Raw genomic sequence first — 22,670 nt, 5'->3', positions numbered from 1 at the left:
ACTGCATATGCATATCGTAGTACTTCCTCTTTGCAATTGGTAAGTGAAAATCCATCCAACATTATCCACCCGCGTAAGTTCAAATGTGCTACATACATCCCAAATAGGATAGACACGGACAAAGGTTCTCGGAGTAGATTCTCCTACCCAGGAACCCCAGGTAGTAGTTTCTTCCCAATGCAACCCCTATTCTTTTCCAGCAAGAATCAATACCAATCCAACTTGCATGATGTTGGGTTGTTAGCCTCCGAGTAGTCTAAACCTTGGTAAAATCTCTCTGTCTTTGTGCGCTCATGTGTTCTTCAAACTCCAGCGGAAGAGGTACAGATGTTATGCGTCTGAATTAAGGGGGTACTCGTCTGAATTCCTGAGCTCGCCATGATGTTATCCAAATCTCATAATCTAGTTGCAACTCACGTGTAGTTCATAGGTCAGTACGAATTTTGAAGCAAATTTACCGTTACGGATATTTTTTGTCAGTTACAACCCACATGTAACTAGAAAAATATCAGTTGTAAAACATTTGCAACTAGGAAAATCAGAGCTACAACCCACTGCAACCGTCATATATGGACAAATCGCGAGATAAATCCAATAGCCAAAGAGTTCGACTGAGATTTACTAAATCTCATGCGGCTGAAATTAGCGATTCCGAAAACATAAACGTTCCCATTATGTACAAGGCTGTTCGGAAACATTACTTGGACTATCTAATTTGTGGCATCTGTATAAACAAAACTCAAACTCGATCAAGAGCTCCATGGTCCTCATACCAGGACGTCTTGTGCCCTTTCTTGTACTCCCCATAAACATAGGACGAGAAGGCCCAGAGGCAGAGCACCATTGCGATAGCCTTGTCTGCGCCGAACTCGTCGCCGAAGACGACCACGCCAGCGGCAACGTTAACCACGAGCAGTGCCGTCATGCAGATGCCACCGTGCAAGGATGTGGTGAGGAACACGGTGCCCGCCGTGCCGAGGAAGCAGAGCTGCCAACTCATCACCGCCGCCCCAACGACAGCGTAGTAGGCCGCCGGGGACAGATCCCACGAGCGATCAACGGCGCTCCACGGCAAGCTGCCGCCCGCGGATACAACCATGCCCACGGCTCCCACGGTAGTCGCGACGGCCTCCATGATCACCTGCGCCTCCACCACCATGTGGAAGCCTGTAAACTTGCCGTGCCGGTAGAGGAGCTCTGCTGCCGGTAAGTAGAGGGCGAAAAGGAGCGCGGCGCCCAGGGTGGCCGCGACGCCGACCATGTAGTCTCCGCCGCCGGTTGTGTCGCCGGAGCCGGACGAGCCAGCGCGGTGCTTGAGCGCGAGCAACAGCGAGGAGAGCGTGAGGAGCACGACGGCGTTGACGTTGGCGAAGCAGAGTGGCACGCGGACGAGCGCCGCTGCGAGCGCGAGCGTGAAGGCGAGCTGCATGGAGAGGAGCAGCGACGTGGTGGACACGGGCAGGTAGGAGGTGCCGCATGAGTAGAGCAGGTTGTTCAGGCCCATGACGAGGCCAAGAAGTGCGCAGAAGAGGACGAGGCGCGGCGTGAAGCCGCTGAACGGCTGCCGGCGCGCGCACAGCAGCAGCGGGAGGAGCGCCGGGAATCCGGCGGACTGGACGAGGGTCGCTAGCCACCGGTCGGTGCCGCCGTGCGCGAAGTAGAACCGAGAGAGCAGGGTTGACGACACCGAGCCGACGAACAGCGCCGCGTAGTTCGCAGCCAGCAGCAGCGCGCCGCGCACGGCCTGGCTCTTGAGCACGGGCACGTCGGCGAGCAGAGATGGCGGCGGGCAGAGGAGGCGCTCCTGAAGAATGGGCGTGGCGGCATGCTTGACGACTGCTTTGTTGCTAGTGTCCATGACGAGTAGTGAGTGTCTGGGAGGAAGAAGCGGTGGCTGCTATTACTTATGGTGTTTGGGGAGCATCATCTGGGAGGTATTTCAAGTGGATTTCCAGGGGATTCGGGTGTAGTTTGGTGCGCCTTTGTTTACAGCCCAATCCACATCGGTGACACACACGAAGTGGACTCGCGGCTCTTTCCTGGTACAAGTAGTACGTTAGTGGAGGGCGATTATTTGCTGCCAAAAGGATGCTCTCGCTATCGGTGACGTGTTGGTCGTTCTCCTTTTCCCTCAGGGACCTATCTATGGCCCTAATGTTTATGTTCCCCTGAATCATTGTGCACTAAACATTGTCGAATGTCTATGTGAAGGGCACCGCGCGCAGATTGTGCTGTTCCACATGTTACATCTATTCTCTCTCTCTTTCGTGGCTTTGGATCGATGGCTGCCCGGCTTAATATCTACCTTGTCTCACATGTGACAATGCAACCACAAGAAATTTCTTTCTGTGACTGTCAGGTACCTCTCATCTGCACACTGGAAGAAAGAAACGTCAGCAGCCTGCACGCCACATTTCTACTCGGGCATCAGCCAAGAATTATCCTTGGCAACGGCAATGGAGATCGAGATTCTCTTCGGAATAATCATGGCCATTGACTCAGCCCACGACAGAAACATCTTGGCCTCACTACCGCTACGTGGGTTGCAGGATCAGGCAGCATATCAATTCCTGTCTCTTTTCTACTTATGCCATGATCAATTCGTATCTATTGGTTTTGTCTGCTGCCTTGCTAGTAGACCAGAGTCATGTATACATGAAACAGACATGTGCAATGCATACTCTACGCCTGCTTTTTATTTACATGGAACACACATATTTCCATCAAGACACAGCTGGGCTACAAAGTCAGGCACCTCCGTTGTCCAGGTGACATGGTGACCATAGACAACGCCAGCCCCTAGCGATGCGAGAGCGTCAGCAGGCTTATTACATAAACATGGACGGTGAACAATCTATGTCTCAATAAAGCTGATGTTAAAAATAAACCTTATTTGCCTGAACTTAATACACGACGGTGCAAAGTCCATTTCACCACTTGCCAAAGCTTGTTTCCGGCTCATGCAGTCAGTTGAAAATGTCAACCGGCCAATACCGAGTTGATCAACGAGTAGGAGGATAGCCTGATGCAGAGCTTCAGTTTCAGCCTGTAGTGCCGAGGCACACACATCCAGTGATCCAGCTGAGCTGCTGCACATACAGCGTCGCCAGCAGAGTCACAGCAAAGGCTCCATCTAGATTAAACATGATAAAGTTTTCCGGAAGGGGATTCCATTTCAGTTCAGCAGCTACTAAGGGTATCTCCAACGGGGAAACCCAAACATACGGAACGACACGCGGACAGTGGCCGACCTCCGTACAGTTTTTTAGGTCGCGCGCTGCACCCAACGCGGATAGATATAGGTCACGGTCAAAAGTATTTGGCATTTGGCCTTTAAACTCAATATAAGACATATAAAATTATAAAAATATATAAATAAGTTTAAATGATCTAGATTTATTACATAAAATTACTGTCTACCTATTAAATGACAAAGTACTTATTAAAAAAGTGTAAAATGACAAAAATGGCCTAGGTATTGTTTTCTTTAGGATTTTCGTCATTGTTGTTGTTTGCAATATTGTTGTTAACATGCCTCCACATGTGCTCAACCAAATCAGTCTGAAGCTGGTTATGAACCGTTTGGTCCCAAATTTCGTGATGCACATGGAGGATATCCTGGAATGAAGCCGAACCACCTTGACGAGCAACCAACTCTCCCTGACCTTCCCAATCATTATCAAATAGTGAATCATCATGCTCTACCTCAACAATCATGTTGTGCATGATAGCACAAGCGGTCATCACCTCCCACATGATTTGCACACTCCATGCTCTAGCTGGGTGTCTGACGATAGCCCAACGAGCTTGGAGGATACCAAACGCCCACTCGACATCTTTCTGAGCTGCCTCTTACTCTTTGGAAAACCTTGCCTCCTGCTCTGAATTGGGACGACGAATGGTCTTCACTAGCGTAGCCTAAGGTGGATAGACATCATCAACAAGGTAGTACCCCTTGTTGTAGTGGTGACCATTGATCTCAAAATCCACATCAGGGAACTGACCATACACAAGTCTATCAAACACCAGAGAGCCCTGCAGCACACTGATGTCATTGTGTGAGCCAGCCATTCTGAAGAATGCGTGCCAAATCCGTGTGTCATGTGAAGCAACGGCTTAAAAAATCATTGTGCACCCCTCGGAATGGCCCTTGTATGACCCCAACCAACCAAAAGGGAAGTTTTTCCACTCCCAGTGCATGCAATCTATGCTGCCAAGCATCCCAGGAAATCCTAGAAGTATTGATTGACAACAGACGGGCTGTGTCCTCTGTAGTGACTGCGTAGAATGACCCAATGTGGTCCGGCCCCTCCCCGGACCCCGCGCAAAGCGGGAGCTTCATACATGGGGCTGCCCTTTTTTTACACAGCGATCACTGCTATGTATAACCTGTACATCGCTTCCAAGAAGCTGGACTCGCTCATCCGGACGTACTCATCTACGTAGTCACCGGCAACACCATATGATAGCATCCTAATCGCTGCCGTGCATTTTTTATATGAAGATAGTACTACCTTGCCAACTACATTCTGTTTGGCGATGAAGTAGCCGTCGTAGACCTTGACGCCATCCATTATCCAGTTGAACAACGGTCTAGACACCCGAAAACGGTGGCGAAACAACTGCGGCGCGAACAATGCCTTGTTGTAGTGGAAGTAGTCGTGGAAGAGCATGTCGTGGCAGCATTCTCTTTTACGGTCCAAGGCCGGTGCGCGCCCTGGCAAGGACCCCCGGTATACGGGGATCTGCATGACATTGTACTCGCGGATGAGTTACGCAGCCTCCGTGAGAAAGTCGTCGTCGGACTCGCCGTCCGAGGACGTGTCGATGGCGTTCTTGTAGAAGAACTCGTCGCCGCTGTCCACCATGATCTACAAGTGAAATGGGACAAATTAGTTGACCCATTTCATCGAATACCACGCGGGCGGGGGCAATCCAATGCCTCCGTAGGGACCTGTAGGCAATGGTCGCTCCGGCGACATGCAGCCTGGAAGCACGGTGCACGAGAGCTCATCTCTGTCGGCAACGGCGAAGCTGGTGACAGCGGGAGGACTTGCGGCGGCGAGAGGACCACAACGTCGGTGGTGGCGTCCTGTGATGCTGCACGAGGCCGCGAAAGCACATGCGAAACCATCGGGCCGCATCCTATGCTGCCGCACCGCTTGTCGGCGTCTCGATGTCGGTGGCCGGCATCGACAATGGTCGCAAATCGGCGGTCGTGGGGTGGCGGCAGAGCGGGGGGAAGTTATCCGCGAGGGGGTTGTATTTTGGGACGCAGACATGCGGGCCAGGGGAGGACAAGGGGAGGACACGAGAGGTCAGCCCTCGGTGTCCGCGGCCACGCAAACCTGACTCAGATTTAAGCCGGCTTTGGGTCGTCCCGAATGCCGCGGCCATTCGTTTTTAGGATGCATCCGCGTGTTGGGCCAAGATTTTATCCGATTCGACACAACGAGACAAACGGGCACGGGATGAGTCGCCACATTGGAAATGGCCTAACGCCTTAGGCTTAGAGCATCTCCAGTCGCGTCCCTCAAAAAGCGTCCGGCACAAATGATTTGGGGCATGTTTGGGACCGCGCCGGACAAAAAGAGACCAAAAATCTGTACAAAAAAGAGGCCCTTCCCAGCCGCGTCCCTCAAACAGCGTCCGGATGCATGCATTTTAATAGAGGGGACCACCCCATGTGGGAAAAGTAGGTGAGAGAAAGTGTGGGGAAACAGACTAGCATGTGGGGAATAGGGGCTGCATGCATGCATGTGGACGCAGTTTTTGTGTCCGGCTTCCCCGGTAGAGACTCTATGCATAGAGTCTCTACCGGGGACGCCGGACACAAAATGAGGCGCTAATTAGCTTTGGAAGGACGCGACTGGACCGTTTTTTTCCCCATTTCTTGTCCGCGGTCCCCCAAACCTCATTTGGGGGACGCGACTGGAGATGCTCTTAGTGTCGTGATACCACAAACTGGATTTCTTCAATAGAGCTCCTTCGTTCCATGCCTCTCATTGTTCCTCTCTTTGTGTTATTCACGGAGGTGTGCTCCGGTGTCCTCCCTTTTAGCTCCACGGTTCTGAAAAATTGGAGGTGCTCAAGTTTTTATATAAATACGTAGAGTTCATTTTGCGAAACAGTTATTTACATCCCACTAGCACCGATAAGTGACCACATACGCAACGTTTTATCTCTCTCCTCCATCCTCTGCCGAGCACATTTTCCAATACCCAAACTCTTCCCCGATTTAATTTCACCGCAACGCGATTCACGCATGCCACCACTGAATTGAGACCGCCTACAAACGAATCGACATAACTTCCACCGGAGTTGAACTTGTCCGATTCGTTCTCGCCACTGCGCAAATTGAGTTGAAGCTCGCTACCGCCGGTAGAAACGATAATTTTTAAAAGGCGAAAACCCAAAAAAGCAAAGGTAAAATAAGAAAACGAGAAGGGTAAAAAAAGAAAAATAAATAAAAAACGTGCACAGGATTGAATCTCATATTTGGAGCCCACATTATCTCCGATGCGGAGTCTAATTGTATGGGGAATTTTGCTAAAAAGATGAGGAACTTGAATTTGAATAGCATACGGGAATTTGCCCTGCGTCTTCCTTCCCTTTTCCGGAGCGAGACGGAAAAGACCCAAATCCCGTCGTTTCTTTTCTCCCCGCACCGCACCGCACCGGCGCACCACCACCTGACTGACACCAAGGGCGCCGCCGCCGCCGTAGCCCCTCTTCTTCAGCGGGGTTCGTTCAACGGCGGGTTACTGTCTCCGCTCCCTGCTTCCGTTGAGCACCCGGTGCAGGCTACGTCCTCAATCCCCGGGCAGGCCACGTCTCGTCAGCGGCGACTGCCGACTCCCGGCGCGCCTCTGCCCCTCCACCGTCCATCTAGTCAGCGGCGACCGGCGGCTTGACGCCCCACCGCCGCTGCCCTTCCTCATCACCTCCACGTGGTACGCATAAAAATCCCCATTTTCTGGGTGATCCTGATCTGTTCCCTTTTGGGGCTTTAACTTCAAATTTCCGAGTTAATTTTGATAATACACACGATTTATGGATGCTATTGCACTAACTTATACTGGTTATCTAGTTTAATTGGGGTCGATTTCGCTATCGCTAGTCAAAAGTTCAGTGTCATGTGAGCTGAAACCTACGTTTCCTGGAGTTCAGTGCTCAGTTTCTTTATCACGGCCGAACGTTTGTGTTCTGTCAGATGAAAGCTGAAATCATATCAGCGCAAAGCTTTGAATTCAACTAATTGAATGTGTTTGGTGTTGAAATCTGTTCTTCACTGAGTTGAAAGTTGTCACGTGAAGTGTTTTTTTTTTTCGTTCATCAACTTAGACGTGGCGCCATCTATAGCCAGCACTGGTGGCAGATCGCAATATACATCAGGGGATGGACTCAGGAGTGGAGCCATCACACCTTTTTTTTTTCAGCATGAACCGTTGAGTTTCAGCGCTTTTCACAAACACAAATGATGTCGGATATCGCTCATTTGAGTCATTGTTCAGAAATTAGGCTGCCTGTTTCGTAATCTATCGATTCCTCTATTCCATGACAAGTCGGTGCCCTGTTTAGTATTGTGTCGGAAGTAGAAGAATTCTGTGCATGACTCCTTGTGTCAGAGGTAGAGGAGGCACGATCTCTCTTCTCCTGCCCCATGTCCTACTATCTTCTGGCCAGATCTCCCTGGAGATCGGCCTCCTCGGTTCAAGCGCGTCTCACGTAAGGTCTTAAAAAAATACTGTCTAGGCTTCATTTTCAAGCCGCACGTCTAGTTTCTTATCCAAATCAAAAAATAAGCTTGCTCTTTTGTGCCAACTCATCGATTTATGTATTGTTCATTGTTCATTGTTCCATCCAGTTCGGTGTTGTCCAAGGTCTTAGCGGGTGTCATCTCTTGACACAATGGGGCTCTAGATCTGGATTTGTTCTAGTAAATAATTTTTGTGCTGCTGCATACTAAGATGGACCTGTATATAGTATGTTGCGTTACAGTGTGCTATTTCTTCTTCTGCAATTAAACAAACTACATTTGAATGCTCTTTGTTCTTGCGCTATGACAGTGGTCCCTTTGGTAATAAAGTGAACAACATCAGACAACGCTAAGACCCGCTGTCAATCTCATCATCTCCTAGAGTTTGCTACAGTTGCCTTTTCCAACTCATCGATGGCTTCCTCCTCATCCCCACGTCCACTCGAGCCTGTTGCTGACCTCCCATCGTCCTGCAGTCCTGCATCTCATCATCCGCTGAAGTTTATAACTGGTAAGGCCTCAAGCAGCTTATACTTGTGTAGAGTCTGTAAATGTGTTGTAATTGTATCGATCCTTGCTCATTCTCTTGTGCTATATTGTGACCTTGTTGGGTGGGCTACAGATGTTGGATTAACTGTCTCTCATGCTGAAAGGAAGGTTTCACCTTGCCAACAGGCTGATGGTTCTCTGAGTGCTGATGTATTGGAGCCAGAGGTTACCCTTCCAGAGGTATGATGTAACTGCAACTAAAATATTCCCCCTGGACCAAGTTAATGCGCGCGGCCATATACTATGTCCACTACAATTGTACTCCTGAGCTGTGTCAATTAATTAGGTCCGGAGGGAGTACTACTTTCCTTTTTTCGGAAATAGATGAGATGTCCTAGAAAGCGAAAAGTCAACTATTTTATGTAAAACTTATAGTTTTTCATGTGAAATAGAATCATTATATTCGTCATGACAAACATTGTAATGGTGACATAATATATGCTTACTATAACATACTTATGTGAAAAGTCAGTCAAAGCTGCACGTTGGAGGCTGTTCCCAAGACCAAAACAATGTGTATTTACAAACATAGGCAGTAATGCATCCTCTTATATTTTCTAATTTTTGGCATAAAGTAATTCAATGTTCAAATCATGTTTGCTTGATAACAGTAACTGAATTACTCCCTTTGATCCATATTACTTGTCGCTGATTTGCATGTATCTAGACACATTTTAGTGTGTTCACTCGTTTAGGCGACAAGTAATATGGGATGGAGGGAGTTAATCATTCAGTAATTTGTCGTAGAGCCCGAGGGCAAAACACCCCTATTCAAATTTTATTCAACATGAAACATAAAGTCCATTTGTAGGGCATGCCAGCTCTGAACTAGTAAAATGTACAATCCATTGGTACGCGCTCCACGGGGCGTACAATTGATCTCAATGAGTAATGTAGAGCAACAAGTCATCATGGCCAACACTCTTCAACACTTAATTCTTGTAGCATGTTTCTGCAGGATATCCTTTGGAAGATACATGCACTTATGCCAATGGAAGATGCTGCTCGTGCTGCCTGCTTGTCTCATAGTTTTCTTCACTCTTGGAGATGCTATCCCAAGCTCATATTTGATATGAGAGCACTTCGCAAACAAACAAAAGATTTTATCAACAGAGTTGACCACATCATGCAAAATCACTCTGGCGTTGGGGTGGAGATATTTAAATTGCAAACTCGCAATGATTTCAGTGTGCATCCAAGTTATCTTGATCGCTGGCTAGAAGTTGCACTTACGCCTGGGATAAAAGAATTTGTGCTAGGGCTCCCCATAGAAAACGAAATGAAGTACAACTTTCCTGGTTCACTTTTATCTCGCGAGCGGGCACACTCAATTCAGTATTTTCACCTCAGTAGCTGCTTGTTTCATTCTGTAGGCAAAGTTGGTTGCTTGAGTAGTTTGAGGACTGTTCGTCTGCATGATGTTGGTATTACTGAGGAGGAGTTGTGTCTTCTTCTGTCCAATTCCTTCGCATTAGAGCATCTGGACCTCGAGTACTGCTATGATATACGTTGCTTAAAGCTATCACATCTTTTGTCGAAGCTTAATAGACTGGACGTGTACAGTTGCAAATTGTTGCAGATGATAGAATGCAGTGCTCCGAAAGTCTCCATCCTCAGTTATGATGGCCCCACAATACCTATCTCTCTCGGAGGTTCATTGCAAGTGAAGAAAATGCAGATGACAAGTACCGATGTGCCTAACCTGCTCCATTATGCTAGTACCAAGCTTTTATCCATTGCGCCAAATGTCGAAACTCTTTTTCTGTACTCACTTTATGAGGTTAGTGTTATCTTTCGTGTACCAGTTCAGTAATTTGTTGACCTAAGCTATAAATAAGTTCTAATCTTTGGGCATTTTTTTTTTCAGAAAGTCAATACACCAATGGTTTTGGGTAAATTCCTGCACCTCAAGTATTTGGAGATAAAGCTTTTCATACCAACTCGTTCTCCAGATTACGACTTCTGCTCTTTGGTTTCTTTTCTTGATGCTTCTCCCAACTTGAAGATGTTTGTTTTGCGTGTAAGTCATTCTCCATTTCTCAATACTTTTTTTTATGCGAAATAATTATTAGTAGATTATACCTTGTCTTGATTATAACTAGACAGATTAGCTCGGCCCTTCTTCATTTTTATTTGGTGAACTATCATGTACTTTTTTCTTACAAACTATTTTTGTCACATCAGTTTTATGCAGTAGATACAATGAATTACTACATTAACTGTGAATCGGTGATACCTTACGCATTACCTTAGTAAACTCAATCTTGCTAAGAATCAACTGTTCTTGGTGTTACTTTTCTGTATGGATGCCCTTCATCCCAACTCTTACGGTCAATTGATTTACTATAATGTACTTAAAAATGGACTAACAATATTATGTCACAAAGTTTTGCTTAAGAAACTGATATCGGGAAGTACATCCATGCAGGTAGAGGTGCCTACCATAGAATCTGGTTTTATTCCTGGAGTCAAAATTGGCGAAGACTTCTCATTGGCAGGTTGCATTCGGAAACACCGCCATGGCAAGCTCAAAAGTGTGATTATCAATGGCTTTCGCCCCTGGAAGACCATGATTGAACTAACTAGATGTATTCTTGGTTATGCGACTTCACTAAAGCACCTTATTCTGGACACCACCAACGGGTATCATAGGAGAAAGTTTGCCAAGTGTTTTCCTTTGGATAAGGATACAGTTAACGAAGCCCGAAAGGCTGTTGTGGCTATCAGGACATACATCGAGGGGAAAGTTCCCCCAACAGTGAAATTTAAGGTTCTTGAGCCCTGCAACTGCAGTAAGTGTTGGGTTCCGCTGTAATGCTGTATGGATAACATTTTTTCATCTGTTTGAAAATGTCACCTCGTCGCGAACACGCTACAGTACCTATGGCTTGAGCACACAAGCGCCGTACTCGGATGCCAAAGGCAAACAGACACTAGTAATCGCCTTGCTCTATAAAAATCTTCTGCTAGGCTGCTTCCGTAGATGCCAAACAATATAGAAAGCAGTTGCCATCGTCACATTCCTCTAAGGTCCAGGCACACGACTAAAAATGCATTGCCACCACCCTCGATTGGTTGTCACCTGAAAACTAGCCGACGCCATGGAAGGGTTAGTGATCTTTACTATACTCCTTCCATAAAGAAATGTAAGCTGTATTTTCATTTGCTAACATAAGTATTTGACAAAATATTTACTCTTTTTTTTTTTGAAAACACCATATATTAAGACAGCAGGCCGCCTCATTAAAAACCCCCCAGTCCCCTTAGGTACCCTGGTGGGGAAAAGAGTGCGTAAAAAACCTGCTGCTGCGGGATCAGTAAATCGTTACATCGTTGGTGAGAAGCTCAAAAATAAAATCTGGCGGATCCTCCAACCAAGTGGTATGGGGTCCCTCCGCCTTACAGGCAAACGTATGAGCAACTCTATTACTATCCCTACCACAGTGTGCAAAAAGAACATGGGCAAAGCTCCTGGCCAAAAAGGTGCACTCCTCATAGATCGCCGCCGCTGCTCCAATAGAATTTCCTCCATCAAGCATGGTGGAAATAACTTCCATACAATCACTGTTGACAATAATCTTCGTACACCCAACCTGACCAGCCAACTGGAGACCGTTACGAAGAGCCAACGCTTCCGCAGTTGCCGCATCAGAGATTGAAGGAATACCACAACTACTGCCAGCCACAAAACCTCCATGATCATCACGAATGACCGCACCTGTAGCTCCTGTAAATGTCTCAACATAAAATGATGCATCCACATTCAGTTTACAATACCCTTCTTTGGGTTTCTCCCAACCCTCAATACGAGTACATGCATTCTTCTTCGAGGCTCTAAAGTAGTTTGTAGTGATCGCTTGAATGGCTTGAGCAGATTTCGCCGGTGAGGAAACTGGCTCCTGGTGGGCGATCTGTCTACGTTGCCACCATATATACCAACATGCAGTAATCACAAGTTCTTTTAATCCCACATCCGAAATATGAGGCGCTGATCGGTCGGGGAGCAGAAGTATAGCCTCCAAGACACCCGATCCCAGTCTATCAACTGTAATCATCTCATTAACTAGGTTAGCCAATCCCAAATGCTCCCAGATTTCTGCGACTCGGGGACACTGGAAGAAAGCGTGGAGGGTATCTTCACAGTAGATTTCACAGACCGGACATGTACTACTGGTGATAATGTGCCTGTTGGCAAGAACGCAATTGCAGGGAATAGTCCCATGAAGTAATCTCCATGTAGAGATCTTCACCTTAGCAGAAGTTTTGAGAGACCAAAGTTTGCCCCAAACAGGGTTCGTACCTGCAGACGCTTGGCCGTTTGTACGTAGGAGCTTTCTTCCATGCCTATAGTCCCATTCCGTATAATAGGCCGAGCGAACAGTAAAAATACCTGTTTTCGTGAAATTCCAGGAGACGAAATCCTCCATCATCCCCACAGCCAGAGGAATCTTGAGGATACGATTAACATCAACACTATAGAAGCAAGCACGGAGTAGCTCCTCATCCCAAGACCTTGATGTAGGATCGATCAGCTCAGAAACTTTGGAGAGAATGACATTACCACGGGGGGATATAATCTTCCGAGATGGACAGGATGGGATCCACGGATCATTCCATATGTCAATATTTTCACCACTTCCAACACGCCAGATATACCCTTTTTTAAACGTCTGAATTCCAGCAAAGATGCTTTGCCATGTATATGATGAGCCCTTTTTCAGCTCGGCATTAAGGAGGTCGCCAGACGGATAATATTTTGCCCTCAGAACTTGGGCACACAAAGATTCTGGCTCACAAAGAAGACGCCAGGCTTGTTTAGCAAGCATTGCGAGATTAAAACTTTCAAGATCTCTGAAACCCATCCCACCCTTCTTCTTCGGAACACACATTTTCCACCACGCGAACCAGTGCATATGTTTCTTATCATCATCATCTCCCCACCAGTATCGGGACATAGCATCTGTGAACCCTTTAATTACCGATTTAGGGAGTCTGAATACCGACATAGCATACGCAGGAATAGCTTGCGCAACAGCTTTCAAAAGAACTTCCTTTCCTCCATAGGATAGTAGCTTCTCCATGTAACCCTTCAATCTGCTACATATTCTGTCAATCAAATGCATAAAGCAATCAGTTTTGTCAATGCCAATCAAAGGCGGCAAGCCTAAATATTTATCTGTAATCGCTTCAGTCATGATGTCAAGCTCCAAACAGATGGCCTCCTTCACCTCGGTTGCAGTACATGGGCTGAAGAAAATACTTGATTTACCAGAGCTCACAAGCTGACCAGAAGAGGCACAATAGTCATTCAAAACTCGATGCAGGGCTTGGGCATTCGAGATGTCAGCTCTCATAAGAATAAGAGAGTCATCTGCAAATAATAAGTGAGAGATAACAGGGGCATTACGGCAGACCTTAACACCAATGATATTTCCCGCCTCTTCTTCATATTTTAGTAAACTCGACAGCCCTTCCGCACAGAGTAAAAATAAATAAGGGGACAAGGGATCCCCCTGCCGAAGCCCCCTGGACGGTGTGATAGGAGCAGATTCATTACCATTCACCCGAACTTGATATTGTACAGAGGATACACATTCCATTATCAGATTGACCCAAACAATATTGAACCCCTGCCTAAGCATAATCTCCTGAAGAAAAGACCATTCAACGCGGTCATATGCTTTATGCATGTCTAGCTTGATGGCGCACAGGCCATATTTCCCAACCTTCTTGTTCTTAATTGTATGATAGGACTCATAGGCAACAAGAAAATTGTCTGTGATTAAGCGCCCTGGGACAAAGGCGCTCTGGTTTGAAGAGATGATCTCTGGTAATATAGTTTTCAGCCTCTTCGCAATAACTTTTGAAATAACTTTGTATAGGACATTACAGAGACTTATCGGCCTGAACTGAGTCACTTTCTCGGGGCTGTCAACTTTTGGAATGAGAACAATTGTAGTGTTATTCCAACCTTCAGGGATCACTCTAGAGTTAATCGCCAAGAGAACTTCATCTGTCAAGACCTCCCCAAACAGAGACCAATATTTTTTGAAGAAGATGGCATGGAGGCCGTCTGGCCCTGGAGCTTTGAGGTCTCCAATTTCAAACAGAGCTTTCTTTACTTCTTCTCTAGTATATTCGGCGCACAGAATATTATTCATCTCTGTAGTAACGCAAGGTTTCACTTTATTAATGACTGCAGGGTCAGGTACTTCAACCTCCTTAGAAAAGAGGCCAGCAAAATAGGTTCTGATGTGATCAGAGAGCTGATCCTGGTCCTCAATCCAATCGCCAGATTCAGATTTCAACTTCTTAATGAGATTTTTCTTCCTCCTTGCCGAAGCAAAATTGTGGAAAAAGTTAGTATTCCTATCACCATATTTCATCCAATTTGCTCGGCTTCGTTGAACCCACTTAACTTCCTCTTGTTCATGTAAATTTTCCATCTCAAGTTGGATCGAACGCTGACGGGCAGTAGCCTCATCCGATAATGGCCCGTCCATAACCTCATTCAGTTTTCGCTGGAGCTCATCCAGCCGTTGGCGCGGTTTTTTCAAAATTTCCCGGTCCCAGACATGCAGGGCCGCATGCACATCCCGGAGCTTCTCGGCCAGACTTCCATAGCCATTTAATTGGGCCGAGGCCCATGCCTCATTCACCGTTGAGTCAAAAGACTCTTCAAGCAGCCAGCGAGCTTCAAAAAATTTCTTCCGTATAATTCTTGGGTTATTTGCTGATTCTAAGTAGGTGGAATCGAGCGTAATTGGTCGATGATCAGACTTTTTATAATCTTCGTGGACTAGCCCAGCCAAGGGGAACATAGAGTTCCACCTTTGATCGCTAACCGCTCTATCAAGCCTCTCCCTCATTCTTCCTCTTCTCCAAGTAAATTGGTCGCCAACATACCCCAAATCCTCGAGGTTGCAATCAGATAGAGCATCACGGAAGGCTTGCATACACCTCTGGGGTCTCAGATTTCCTCCTTCTTTCTCAGCACCAATAAGGATCTCATTAAAATCTCCTAGAAGAACCCAAGGAAGATCAACCATAGCCTTCAGGTCTCTCATGTACCCCCAAGTCAGATGTTTCTGATCACCTCTAGGTTCACCATAGATACCAGAGATACGCCAAGCAACATTACTCCCCTCATCAATACGAATATCAAGATAATTATTATGAACCCGGCTTGAAGTGACGTTCAGATCATTGCGCCAAAGCATAAGGAGACCACCGCTCCTACCATCACTATCAGACATGATCATATGGTCAAAGAACATCTTACGTTTCAGATTTTCTGCCCTAACTTTACTCAGATGTGTCTCGGACAGGAAAAGAACATCTGGTTTTAACCGCCCCTGGAGCTCCAGGAGCGCATGAACTGCCGCAGACTTGCGAAGCCCCCGGCAGTTCCAGCTTATAATTTTCATTGCGACCGGACGGACTCCTCGAGGGAGGCCGCCGATCCTTGTGAAGTGGAGTTTGCTCCGTCCTTCTTCGAGCGCTTAGCCCGGTCATTCAACACATCAGTCACAATTAGTGGAGGAATAATATTCCCATCCGTGACCATGTCCCCTGGCTTCCCAGCCTCCTCATCAATAATATCATCTTCACTTGTTGGCACAGCATCCCCCATCTCCAACCTGCGCTTAGTTATAGAATCAGCTGAGGCCATCTTATCCGTGTCCATATCTTTTGCAGGGCTAGTCGCCGTATCTCTCATATCGGGATCAGACTCTTGCCCTTCAACATATGCTAGGGCATTGTACCTCCAACTTTTGATGTCACCTCTTCCCCGTCCTAGAGGCGTACGATTTGCTCCGGTTGTCATGGGTTCTCTTCCACGTCCTCGATCACCTTCCCTACTACCGCCTGTTGTGGGTATACTTCATGGGTGTACCATCGACAGTGCCTAGATCCGGCAAGCCCGGGTGGCCCACGGATGGTGATGAGGCATGTGGCCCATCGGGCGGCCCAGTTGCTGTTGATCATGAAGGAAGAAGTCCAGCCTAGGATCAGTAAGCCGGATCCGTACCGACATTAGGAGTAACCCGGATCCATGGAGGCCCATGAGGAACCCGGATCCAGTACGACGTATATGGAAGGTGGATCCGTGACGTGCACGGCAAGATATTGAACCGTAGTTAGGCTATCTGTAATCCGGCTAGGACTCTCCATGTAAACCCTAGATCCGTGCGCCTTTATAAGCCGGATCCCGGGAGCCCTAGAGGCACAACCACAACTCAATGTAACAACGCGAAAGCGCCCAGATAATTCCGGACAAGCGAGCGGTAGGCCCCTGTCATCGTGCGGGTGTTCCGAAGCCGGGTAACTCGCGTACCACCGTCCCGTGTGCACTCCGCCCTATGGCCCCTACTTCTTCTCCCCCTCGTGAGGATCCCTCCTCCGAGGTACCGTCGATTAGGCAACGGCAGTTGGCGCCCACCGTGGGGCCTGCGGCGTCTGGAGGCCGGAACCGGGAGGGTTCCGCCATGGGAAGCTACGACGACACCATCGCTGTGGGGCGTGTCCTTTACGCCGGAAGTCTGCCGATCGTCCCTCCGGATGAATGTTGGATTCCGGCTAAAACCGACCCCGTCAAGCTCTCCATCGTCCCAGTTGGCGGCATACACATCTTCATCGGGGAAACCGTCGATTCCGACGGAAACCCACTGGTAAGTAGCGCTGACGCGACCGCCGTTGAGCAGGACGCAGTCGCGAAGATCCGATCTGAGATGCAGGAACTTCCTAGCGAAGATTCCGCCTTAGATCCGAAAAAATCAAACCCCACCCAATCCGCCCCTGAGCAGGAAATAACGGTGGAAGACCAATGCAGATCCGCCTGGGTCTCCCAGGTGTTAGAGAAGCAAAGGTGTCACTTTGTACACTTCTTGGCCCATACCGCCGGAACCGCCCCTCAAGAAGTCGGAGCTGGTCCCGAGCAGGTCGAGGCCCCGGAAAACAACGCTGCTCCGGATCAGCAAGAGGCTGTCGGAGAAAGCGGAACTCCGGCTGAAGAGTCAATTTTGGGGAACTTAAGCCCAATTTCCGGCGACACCCAATCCATGGACACTGCAGAATTCGATCGCAAGGTGAAGGAACTCGGATACGGTGAGCAACCTGAAGTTGATTCCGTCCAGCCAAAGCAGGTACTTGCAACTGTAGCGGCGCTGGGAGAAAACGGATCAGAAGACGCAGGCACCCAATCCGACCCCCAGCCATCCCGCCACGGATCTCCGATGTCGCGGGAGCGACCCCGTAAGGATTCTTCCTCGGAGAGCCTCCTGTCACCTGAAGAGATGGTCGCACAAGCAGGCATGGATGCGGTTTATCGCTCGGATATTCTTAACAAACCCATCACTCCCGAAGACGTAGAAGCTTTAGAAGCTAAAAGAGTGGAGCTGCTGGCCACAGACCAAGAAGTTTAAGGACACCGCAGCCGCCATGCTCGGAGGAAAGGAAGCACGCCGCAGTTTTTGTGGAAGACTTCATCCAGCCGTGAGCGAGGAGGTGGACGCAGGATTGGCACAAGTCAAGGAACTCCGAAAGCATTGGGAAGACAAGGTCGTTGAAGCTCACCAGGAGGTTGAAAAGATCCGGCGTGAGATGATAGCTCCCCGCAAGATCACTTTCGCAACTCCAACAGAGCAACAGCCGCTTGCAACCCCAAAAGACAATATGACGAAAGCTGCAGAAATCCTGAAGAAAAGTGACGAGGAGATTGACATCAATTACTTGCGCACGCTCGTCGCTTCAGCGGTCAAACAACAGAGCAAGGCAGACACTTCGCGCAAGTTGGAATCTAACCCGGAGCATTGCGTCTCCACTGCGCAGAAGGACGCCCACGACAATCGCCATCGAGATGACGAATCGCGAACCGGATCCTCGGACGCAGAAGGAAAACCAGGGAACACCCAAATCCGATCCCCGTACCGTCAAAGACGCCACCGTCAGATCCGAGAAAGGGAAAGGATCCAATGTACTCTGGACGAGACAAGTACCGCAACCCCTCTCCTCCGCCTAATGGGTACCCGCGTCCCCCTCGCCGCCGTAGTCCAGCCGGAAACACCAGGCCTCAGGGGCATGGTGGAATTATTATTCGCGACAACGTGGTGCCCTCAAAAAACAGGAACAGGGAGCGCACGCCGGAACCTCGCCGGAATCACAACAACGATCGTGATCCCGAGCCTAGGAGGAGCCGGAATGAGGAGCGCGACCCGGAGCCTCGCCGGAGCCGGAACGACCAGGGCAGCCAACGTCACGGCGAAGGCAGCCACAGGAGCCGGAGCCAGCACCGGGAGGGCCGGGGAGAGTCTGAAGGTGGAAGCAAGAAGTCGGATCGGCCCCCTCGCAGGTCTCCCTCACCACCCCCTAGCGGTGGCGGCGGAGGTGGAGGCGGAGGCGGTGGCCGGAGATCTCGCTCTCGCTCACAGTCCCCCCGTCACGGCTCGCGCGACGCACGGGAACGCCTCAACGAATACAGAACCGACTACATCGGACCGAAGTGCTTCGGCAGGATGATTCGAGAGGAACCAAAGCCACGGAGCTCCCTCAAGCTACCCGGAAACCTGAAGCATTATGATGGCACCGAAAGGCCGGACACTTGGATTGAGGATTACTACAATGCAGTAACTTTTGCCGGAGGAACCCCTAATATCGCCTGCCGCATGCTCCAGTTGTACCTTGTAGGGCCAGCCCGCATCTGGCTCAGCGACCTCGAGAAGAACTCTATCTTTTGCTGGTTTGACTTGAAGACCGCCTTCGAGAAACACTTCAGGGGCACCTACAAAAGACCTGCCACAGCAAGCGACTTACAAGCTTGTATCCAGAAGAAGGGAGAATCCTCAAGAAACTTCCTCACGCGATGGTTGGCATGCAGGAACGAGTGCGAAAACGTCGACCACACCACTCGCCATGTACGCCTTCATTGGTGGACTGCAGAGAGGAGGATTGCCGAGGCATAAGCTCACATGTTTGGCTAACGCCAATAAACTGACTTTGGACGAGATGATCTCCATTGCCAGTGACCACACTGCCGCCGATGACGATGCGGGCGGTGATATCGCAGCTACAGCAATCCCCTTGCACCAACAAAAGAAGAACCGTGATAACGGTAACAACAGCGGCCACAAACGCAAAAACCCTGATGACCAGAAGAGTGGCGGATCCGACATGGTCGCCATGGCGTTCCAACGCGGAGGCTCAGGAGGCGGAAGAGGACGCGGCCGCGGAGGCGAGCCGGCAGGGGTCGGCAGCGATGGCACCGAGGTCACCGCCGGCGGATCCCGCGCCCCGCAAACCTACGAGGAATACAGAGACATGCCCTCGCCCGGCCCACTTGGATCCAGCTACAGGGAAGTCCACTCACACCAACCGTAATCGCAAGTGGGTCAACGACCTAAAGAACGACCCGGAAGCAGGATACAAGCGAGCCCGAAGCACCGCCCACGCGGCAAAGGAGGCAAGGGCAAGAACAAGGACAAGGAGGAGGACAGCTCCGAGGCGATGGACGAGGATGATAACTCGCCGGATCCCAAAACCGGATCCGCAGTAAATCCAACCCCTTCGAGAAAAAGAGCGTGGGGGCTTACCACACCTTCCTCGGAACCCCAACAATCCGCGCTACAAAGTCAGCTACCCGAATCCCGAACGCCACAGCTCCGGCCGTGCCGCAAGATGTCAGGTGGTCGGAAGTTCCGTGCACATTTGACAGGGAGGATCATCCCCCCATTGTGCCAAAAGAATACTACGCCTTGGTTGTAAGTCCCCGCATAGACGGGTATGATTTCTCCAAGTGCCTCATGGATGGCGGAGCTAGCTTGAACATCATGTACCTGGAGACTCTGGAGCGGATGAACCTCACCAAGGAACAGCTCAAACACAGCAACACCGAGTTCCACGGCGTTGTTCCGGGTAAGAAGGCAAACTCCCTCGGCAGCATCACACTTCCCGTGGCCTTCGGCGATGTTCATAATTTCCGCGAAGAAAAGATCACGTTTGAAGTTGTGCCCTTCAAGAGCTCCTACCACGTCATCTTCGGCAGGCCCACCTACCACAAGTTCCACGCAAGAGCATGCTATATCTACAACAAGCTCAAGATTCCGGGTCCTAACGGTATGATTACCGTATCCGGAGACTACAAAAAGGCTCACGAGTGCGAGTTGGGCGAAGCCGCCTTCGCAGAGTCTGTCATATCCGGAGAAGAGCTGAAAGGCTACAGAGCCGCGGTGGATCCGACTGAGATGCAAACCACCAAGAAGCAGATCTCCGAACAGAAAAACTCCTTCAAGGCTGCGATAGAGACCAAGAAAGTCAACTTCAAGGAAGATGACCCTAGCAAGCAAGTCTCGATCGGAGCTAACATGGACCCCAAATAGGAAGACGCGCTCGTCGAGTTCCTCCGCGCTAACATGGATATCTTCGCATGGCAACCTTCTGACATGTCCGGAGTACCTAGGGAACTCGCCGAGCACTACCTCAACATAAATCCGGGGCTAAACCGGTGAAGCAAGCTATGCGACGCTTTGGAGATAAGAAGCGCCGCGCCATAGGAATGGAACTAGCAAAGTTACTAGAAGCAGGTTTTGTAATAGAAGTTATCCACACCGATTGGGTCGCGAATCCCGTCCTTGTACCCAAAAAGAACACCGAAATACTAAGAATGTGCATCGATTACTCGGCTTGAACAAGCATTGCCCGAAGGATCCGTTCCCCTTGCCGCGCATTGACCAAGTCATTGATTCGACGGCAGGGCGGAACTTCGTGTTTTCTTGATGCGTATTCCGGTACCATCGGATCCGGATGAAGGAATCCGACCAAAAGGCGACTTCATTCATTACCCCGTTTGGTACTTACTGCTATGTTACTATGCCTTTTGGTTTGAAAAACGCAGGTGCCACCTACCAACGTACGATGCAGCGATGCCTGAAGGACCAAATTGGCCGAAACGTGCACGCCTACGTCGACGACATCGCGGTCATGACCCGGAAAGGATCCGACTTGATCAGCGACCTCACAGAAACCTTCGACAACCTCCGCAGGTACAAGATGATGTTGAATCCGCTGAAGTGCGTCTTTGGCGTGCCGCCCGGAAAACTCCTTGGCTTCATAGTCTCTCACAGAGGCATTGATGTTAACCCGGAAAAGATCAAGGCAATCCTGTGTATCAAACGGCCAACTTGTCTCAAAGATGTGCAACGACTAACTGGTTGTGTCGCAGCAATCAGTAGGTTTGTCAGCCGTCTTGGCGAGAAGGCGCTACCTCTGTACAAGTTGCTGAAGAAAACAGACAAATTTGTCTGGGACGACGCAGCTGACGAAGTCCTTCGAGGGTTGAAGGAAATACTCACCTCCCCACCTATCTTGGCAGCCCCAGCAGAGTCAGAGCCAATGCTCCTTTATCTGGCGGCTGCCAACAAAGTCATCAGCCTCGTCATCGTGGTGGAGCGAAAAGAAGAAGGTCATGAGTATGACGTCCAAAGACCTGTCTACTACATAAGCGAGGTGCTAACGGAGTCAAAGCAAAGGTACCCTCACTTTCAAAAGCTGGCTTATGGAGTTTTCCTAGGCAGCCGGAAGCTGAGACACTACTTCCAAGAACACCCAGTAACAGTTGTGAGCAAGGCTCCGCTGTCAACAATTCTCAACAACGCTGACGCAACAGGACGGACGGCTAAATGGGGCATTGAATTATCCGCCTTCGACATCGCTTACAAGCCAAGGACCGCGGTAAAATCCCAAGTCTTGGCAGATTTCGTTGCAGATTGGACAGAAGCTCCGGATGCAAGTCTGGAGCCGGAACCAGAAACATGGGTCATGCACTTCGATGGATCCAAGCAGCACCAAGGCTCAGGAGCCGGAGTCACCCTAAAATCCCCTACCGGAGAAGAACTGCAGTATGTTTTGCAGATCCACTTCGAAGCTACAAATAACATGGCGGAATATGAGGCTCTACTACACGGACTGCGCATCGCTAAGGAAATAGGGATCAAGCACATCATCTGTTGCGGAGATTCCGACCTGGTGGCACAGCAAGTAGCCGGAACCTGGAACGCCAGAAATTCCGTCATGGCGGCCTACAGAGACGAAGTTGATGAGATCGCCAAGTGCTTCCTCGGATACGAAGTCAAGTACGTCAGGAGAGACGATAACACAGCAGCAGACATGCTGTCCAAGCTCGGATCCGGCAGAAAACCAATTCCGCCTGGAATTTTCCTGGAGCATCTCCGGATACCCTCTGTGAAGGGCGCTAACCCGGAAAACCCAGAGGTGGCAGTGTCTCCGGCCAGAGAGGTGTTGGCTACCATTCCGGCTTGGACACAGCCTTTCCTGGACTACCTCATCGATCAGAAGTTGTCGGAGGACG

General features: G+C 49.3%; 2 protein-coding genes across 3 annotated transcripts; one reads left to right on the top strand and one right to left on the bottom strand.

Moving 5' to 3' along the window:
• Nucleotides 1-622: 622 nt before the first annotated feature.
• Nucleotides 623-2,005, bottom strand: LOC124677390 (probable purine permease 4). Its single transcript, XM_047213376.1, has one exon. The coding sequence runs from the start codon at nucleotides 1,856-1,858 to the stop codon at nucleotides 740-742; it is 1,119 nt and encodes a 372-aa protein (XP_047069332.1). The 5' UTR covers nucleotides 1,859-2,005; the 3' UTR covers nucleotides 623-739.
• A 4,622-nt stretch (nucleotides 2,006-6,627) lies between these two features.
• LOC124679503 (F-box/LRR-repeat protein At3g26922-like) lies at nucleotides 6,628-11,170 on the top strand. 2 transcript variants are annotated; one of them, XM_047215243.1, is made up of 6 exons: nucleotides 6,628-6,953; nucleotides 8,070-8,270; nucleotides 8,382-8,488; nucleotides 9,267-10,088; nucleotides 10,176-10,328; nucleotides 10,737-11,170. In XM_047215243.1, the coding sequence occupies exons 2-6, from the start codon at nucleotides 8,174-8,176 to the stop codon at nucleotides 11,121-11,123; spliced, it is 1,566 nt and encodes a 521-aa protein (XP_047071199.1). In that variant the 5' UTR covers nucleotides 6,628-6,953; nucleotides 8,070-8,173; the 3' UTR covers nucleotides 11,124-11,170. The 2 variants fall into 2 exon arrangements, with proteins under 2 accessions (XP_047071199.1, XP_047071200.1); XM_047215244.1 differs by lacking the exon at nucleotides 6,628-6,953 and having other exon boundaries at nucleotides 8,219-8,270; nucleotides 8,417-8,488.
• The last annotated feature ends 11,500 nt before the right edge of the window (nucleotides 11,171-22,670 follow it).

This window comes from Lolium rigidum, chromosome 7 (assembly GCF_022539505.1).
Source record: "Lolium rigidum isolate FL_2022 chromosome 7, APGP_CSIRO_Lrig_0.1, whole genome shotgun sequence".
NCBI classification, from domain to species: Eukaryota; Viridiplantae; Streptophyta; class Magnoliopsida; order Poales; family Poaceae; genus Lolium; species Lolium rigidum.
The sequence above is the reverse complement of the archived record's forward strand: the minus strand, read 5'-3'. Positions and strand labels throughout refer to the sequence as shown.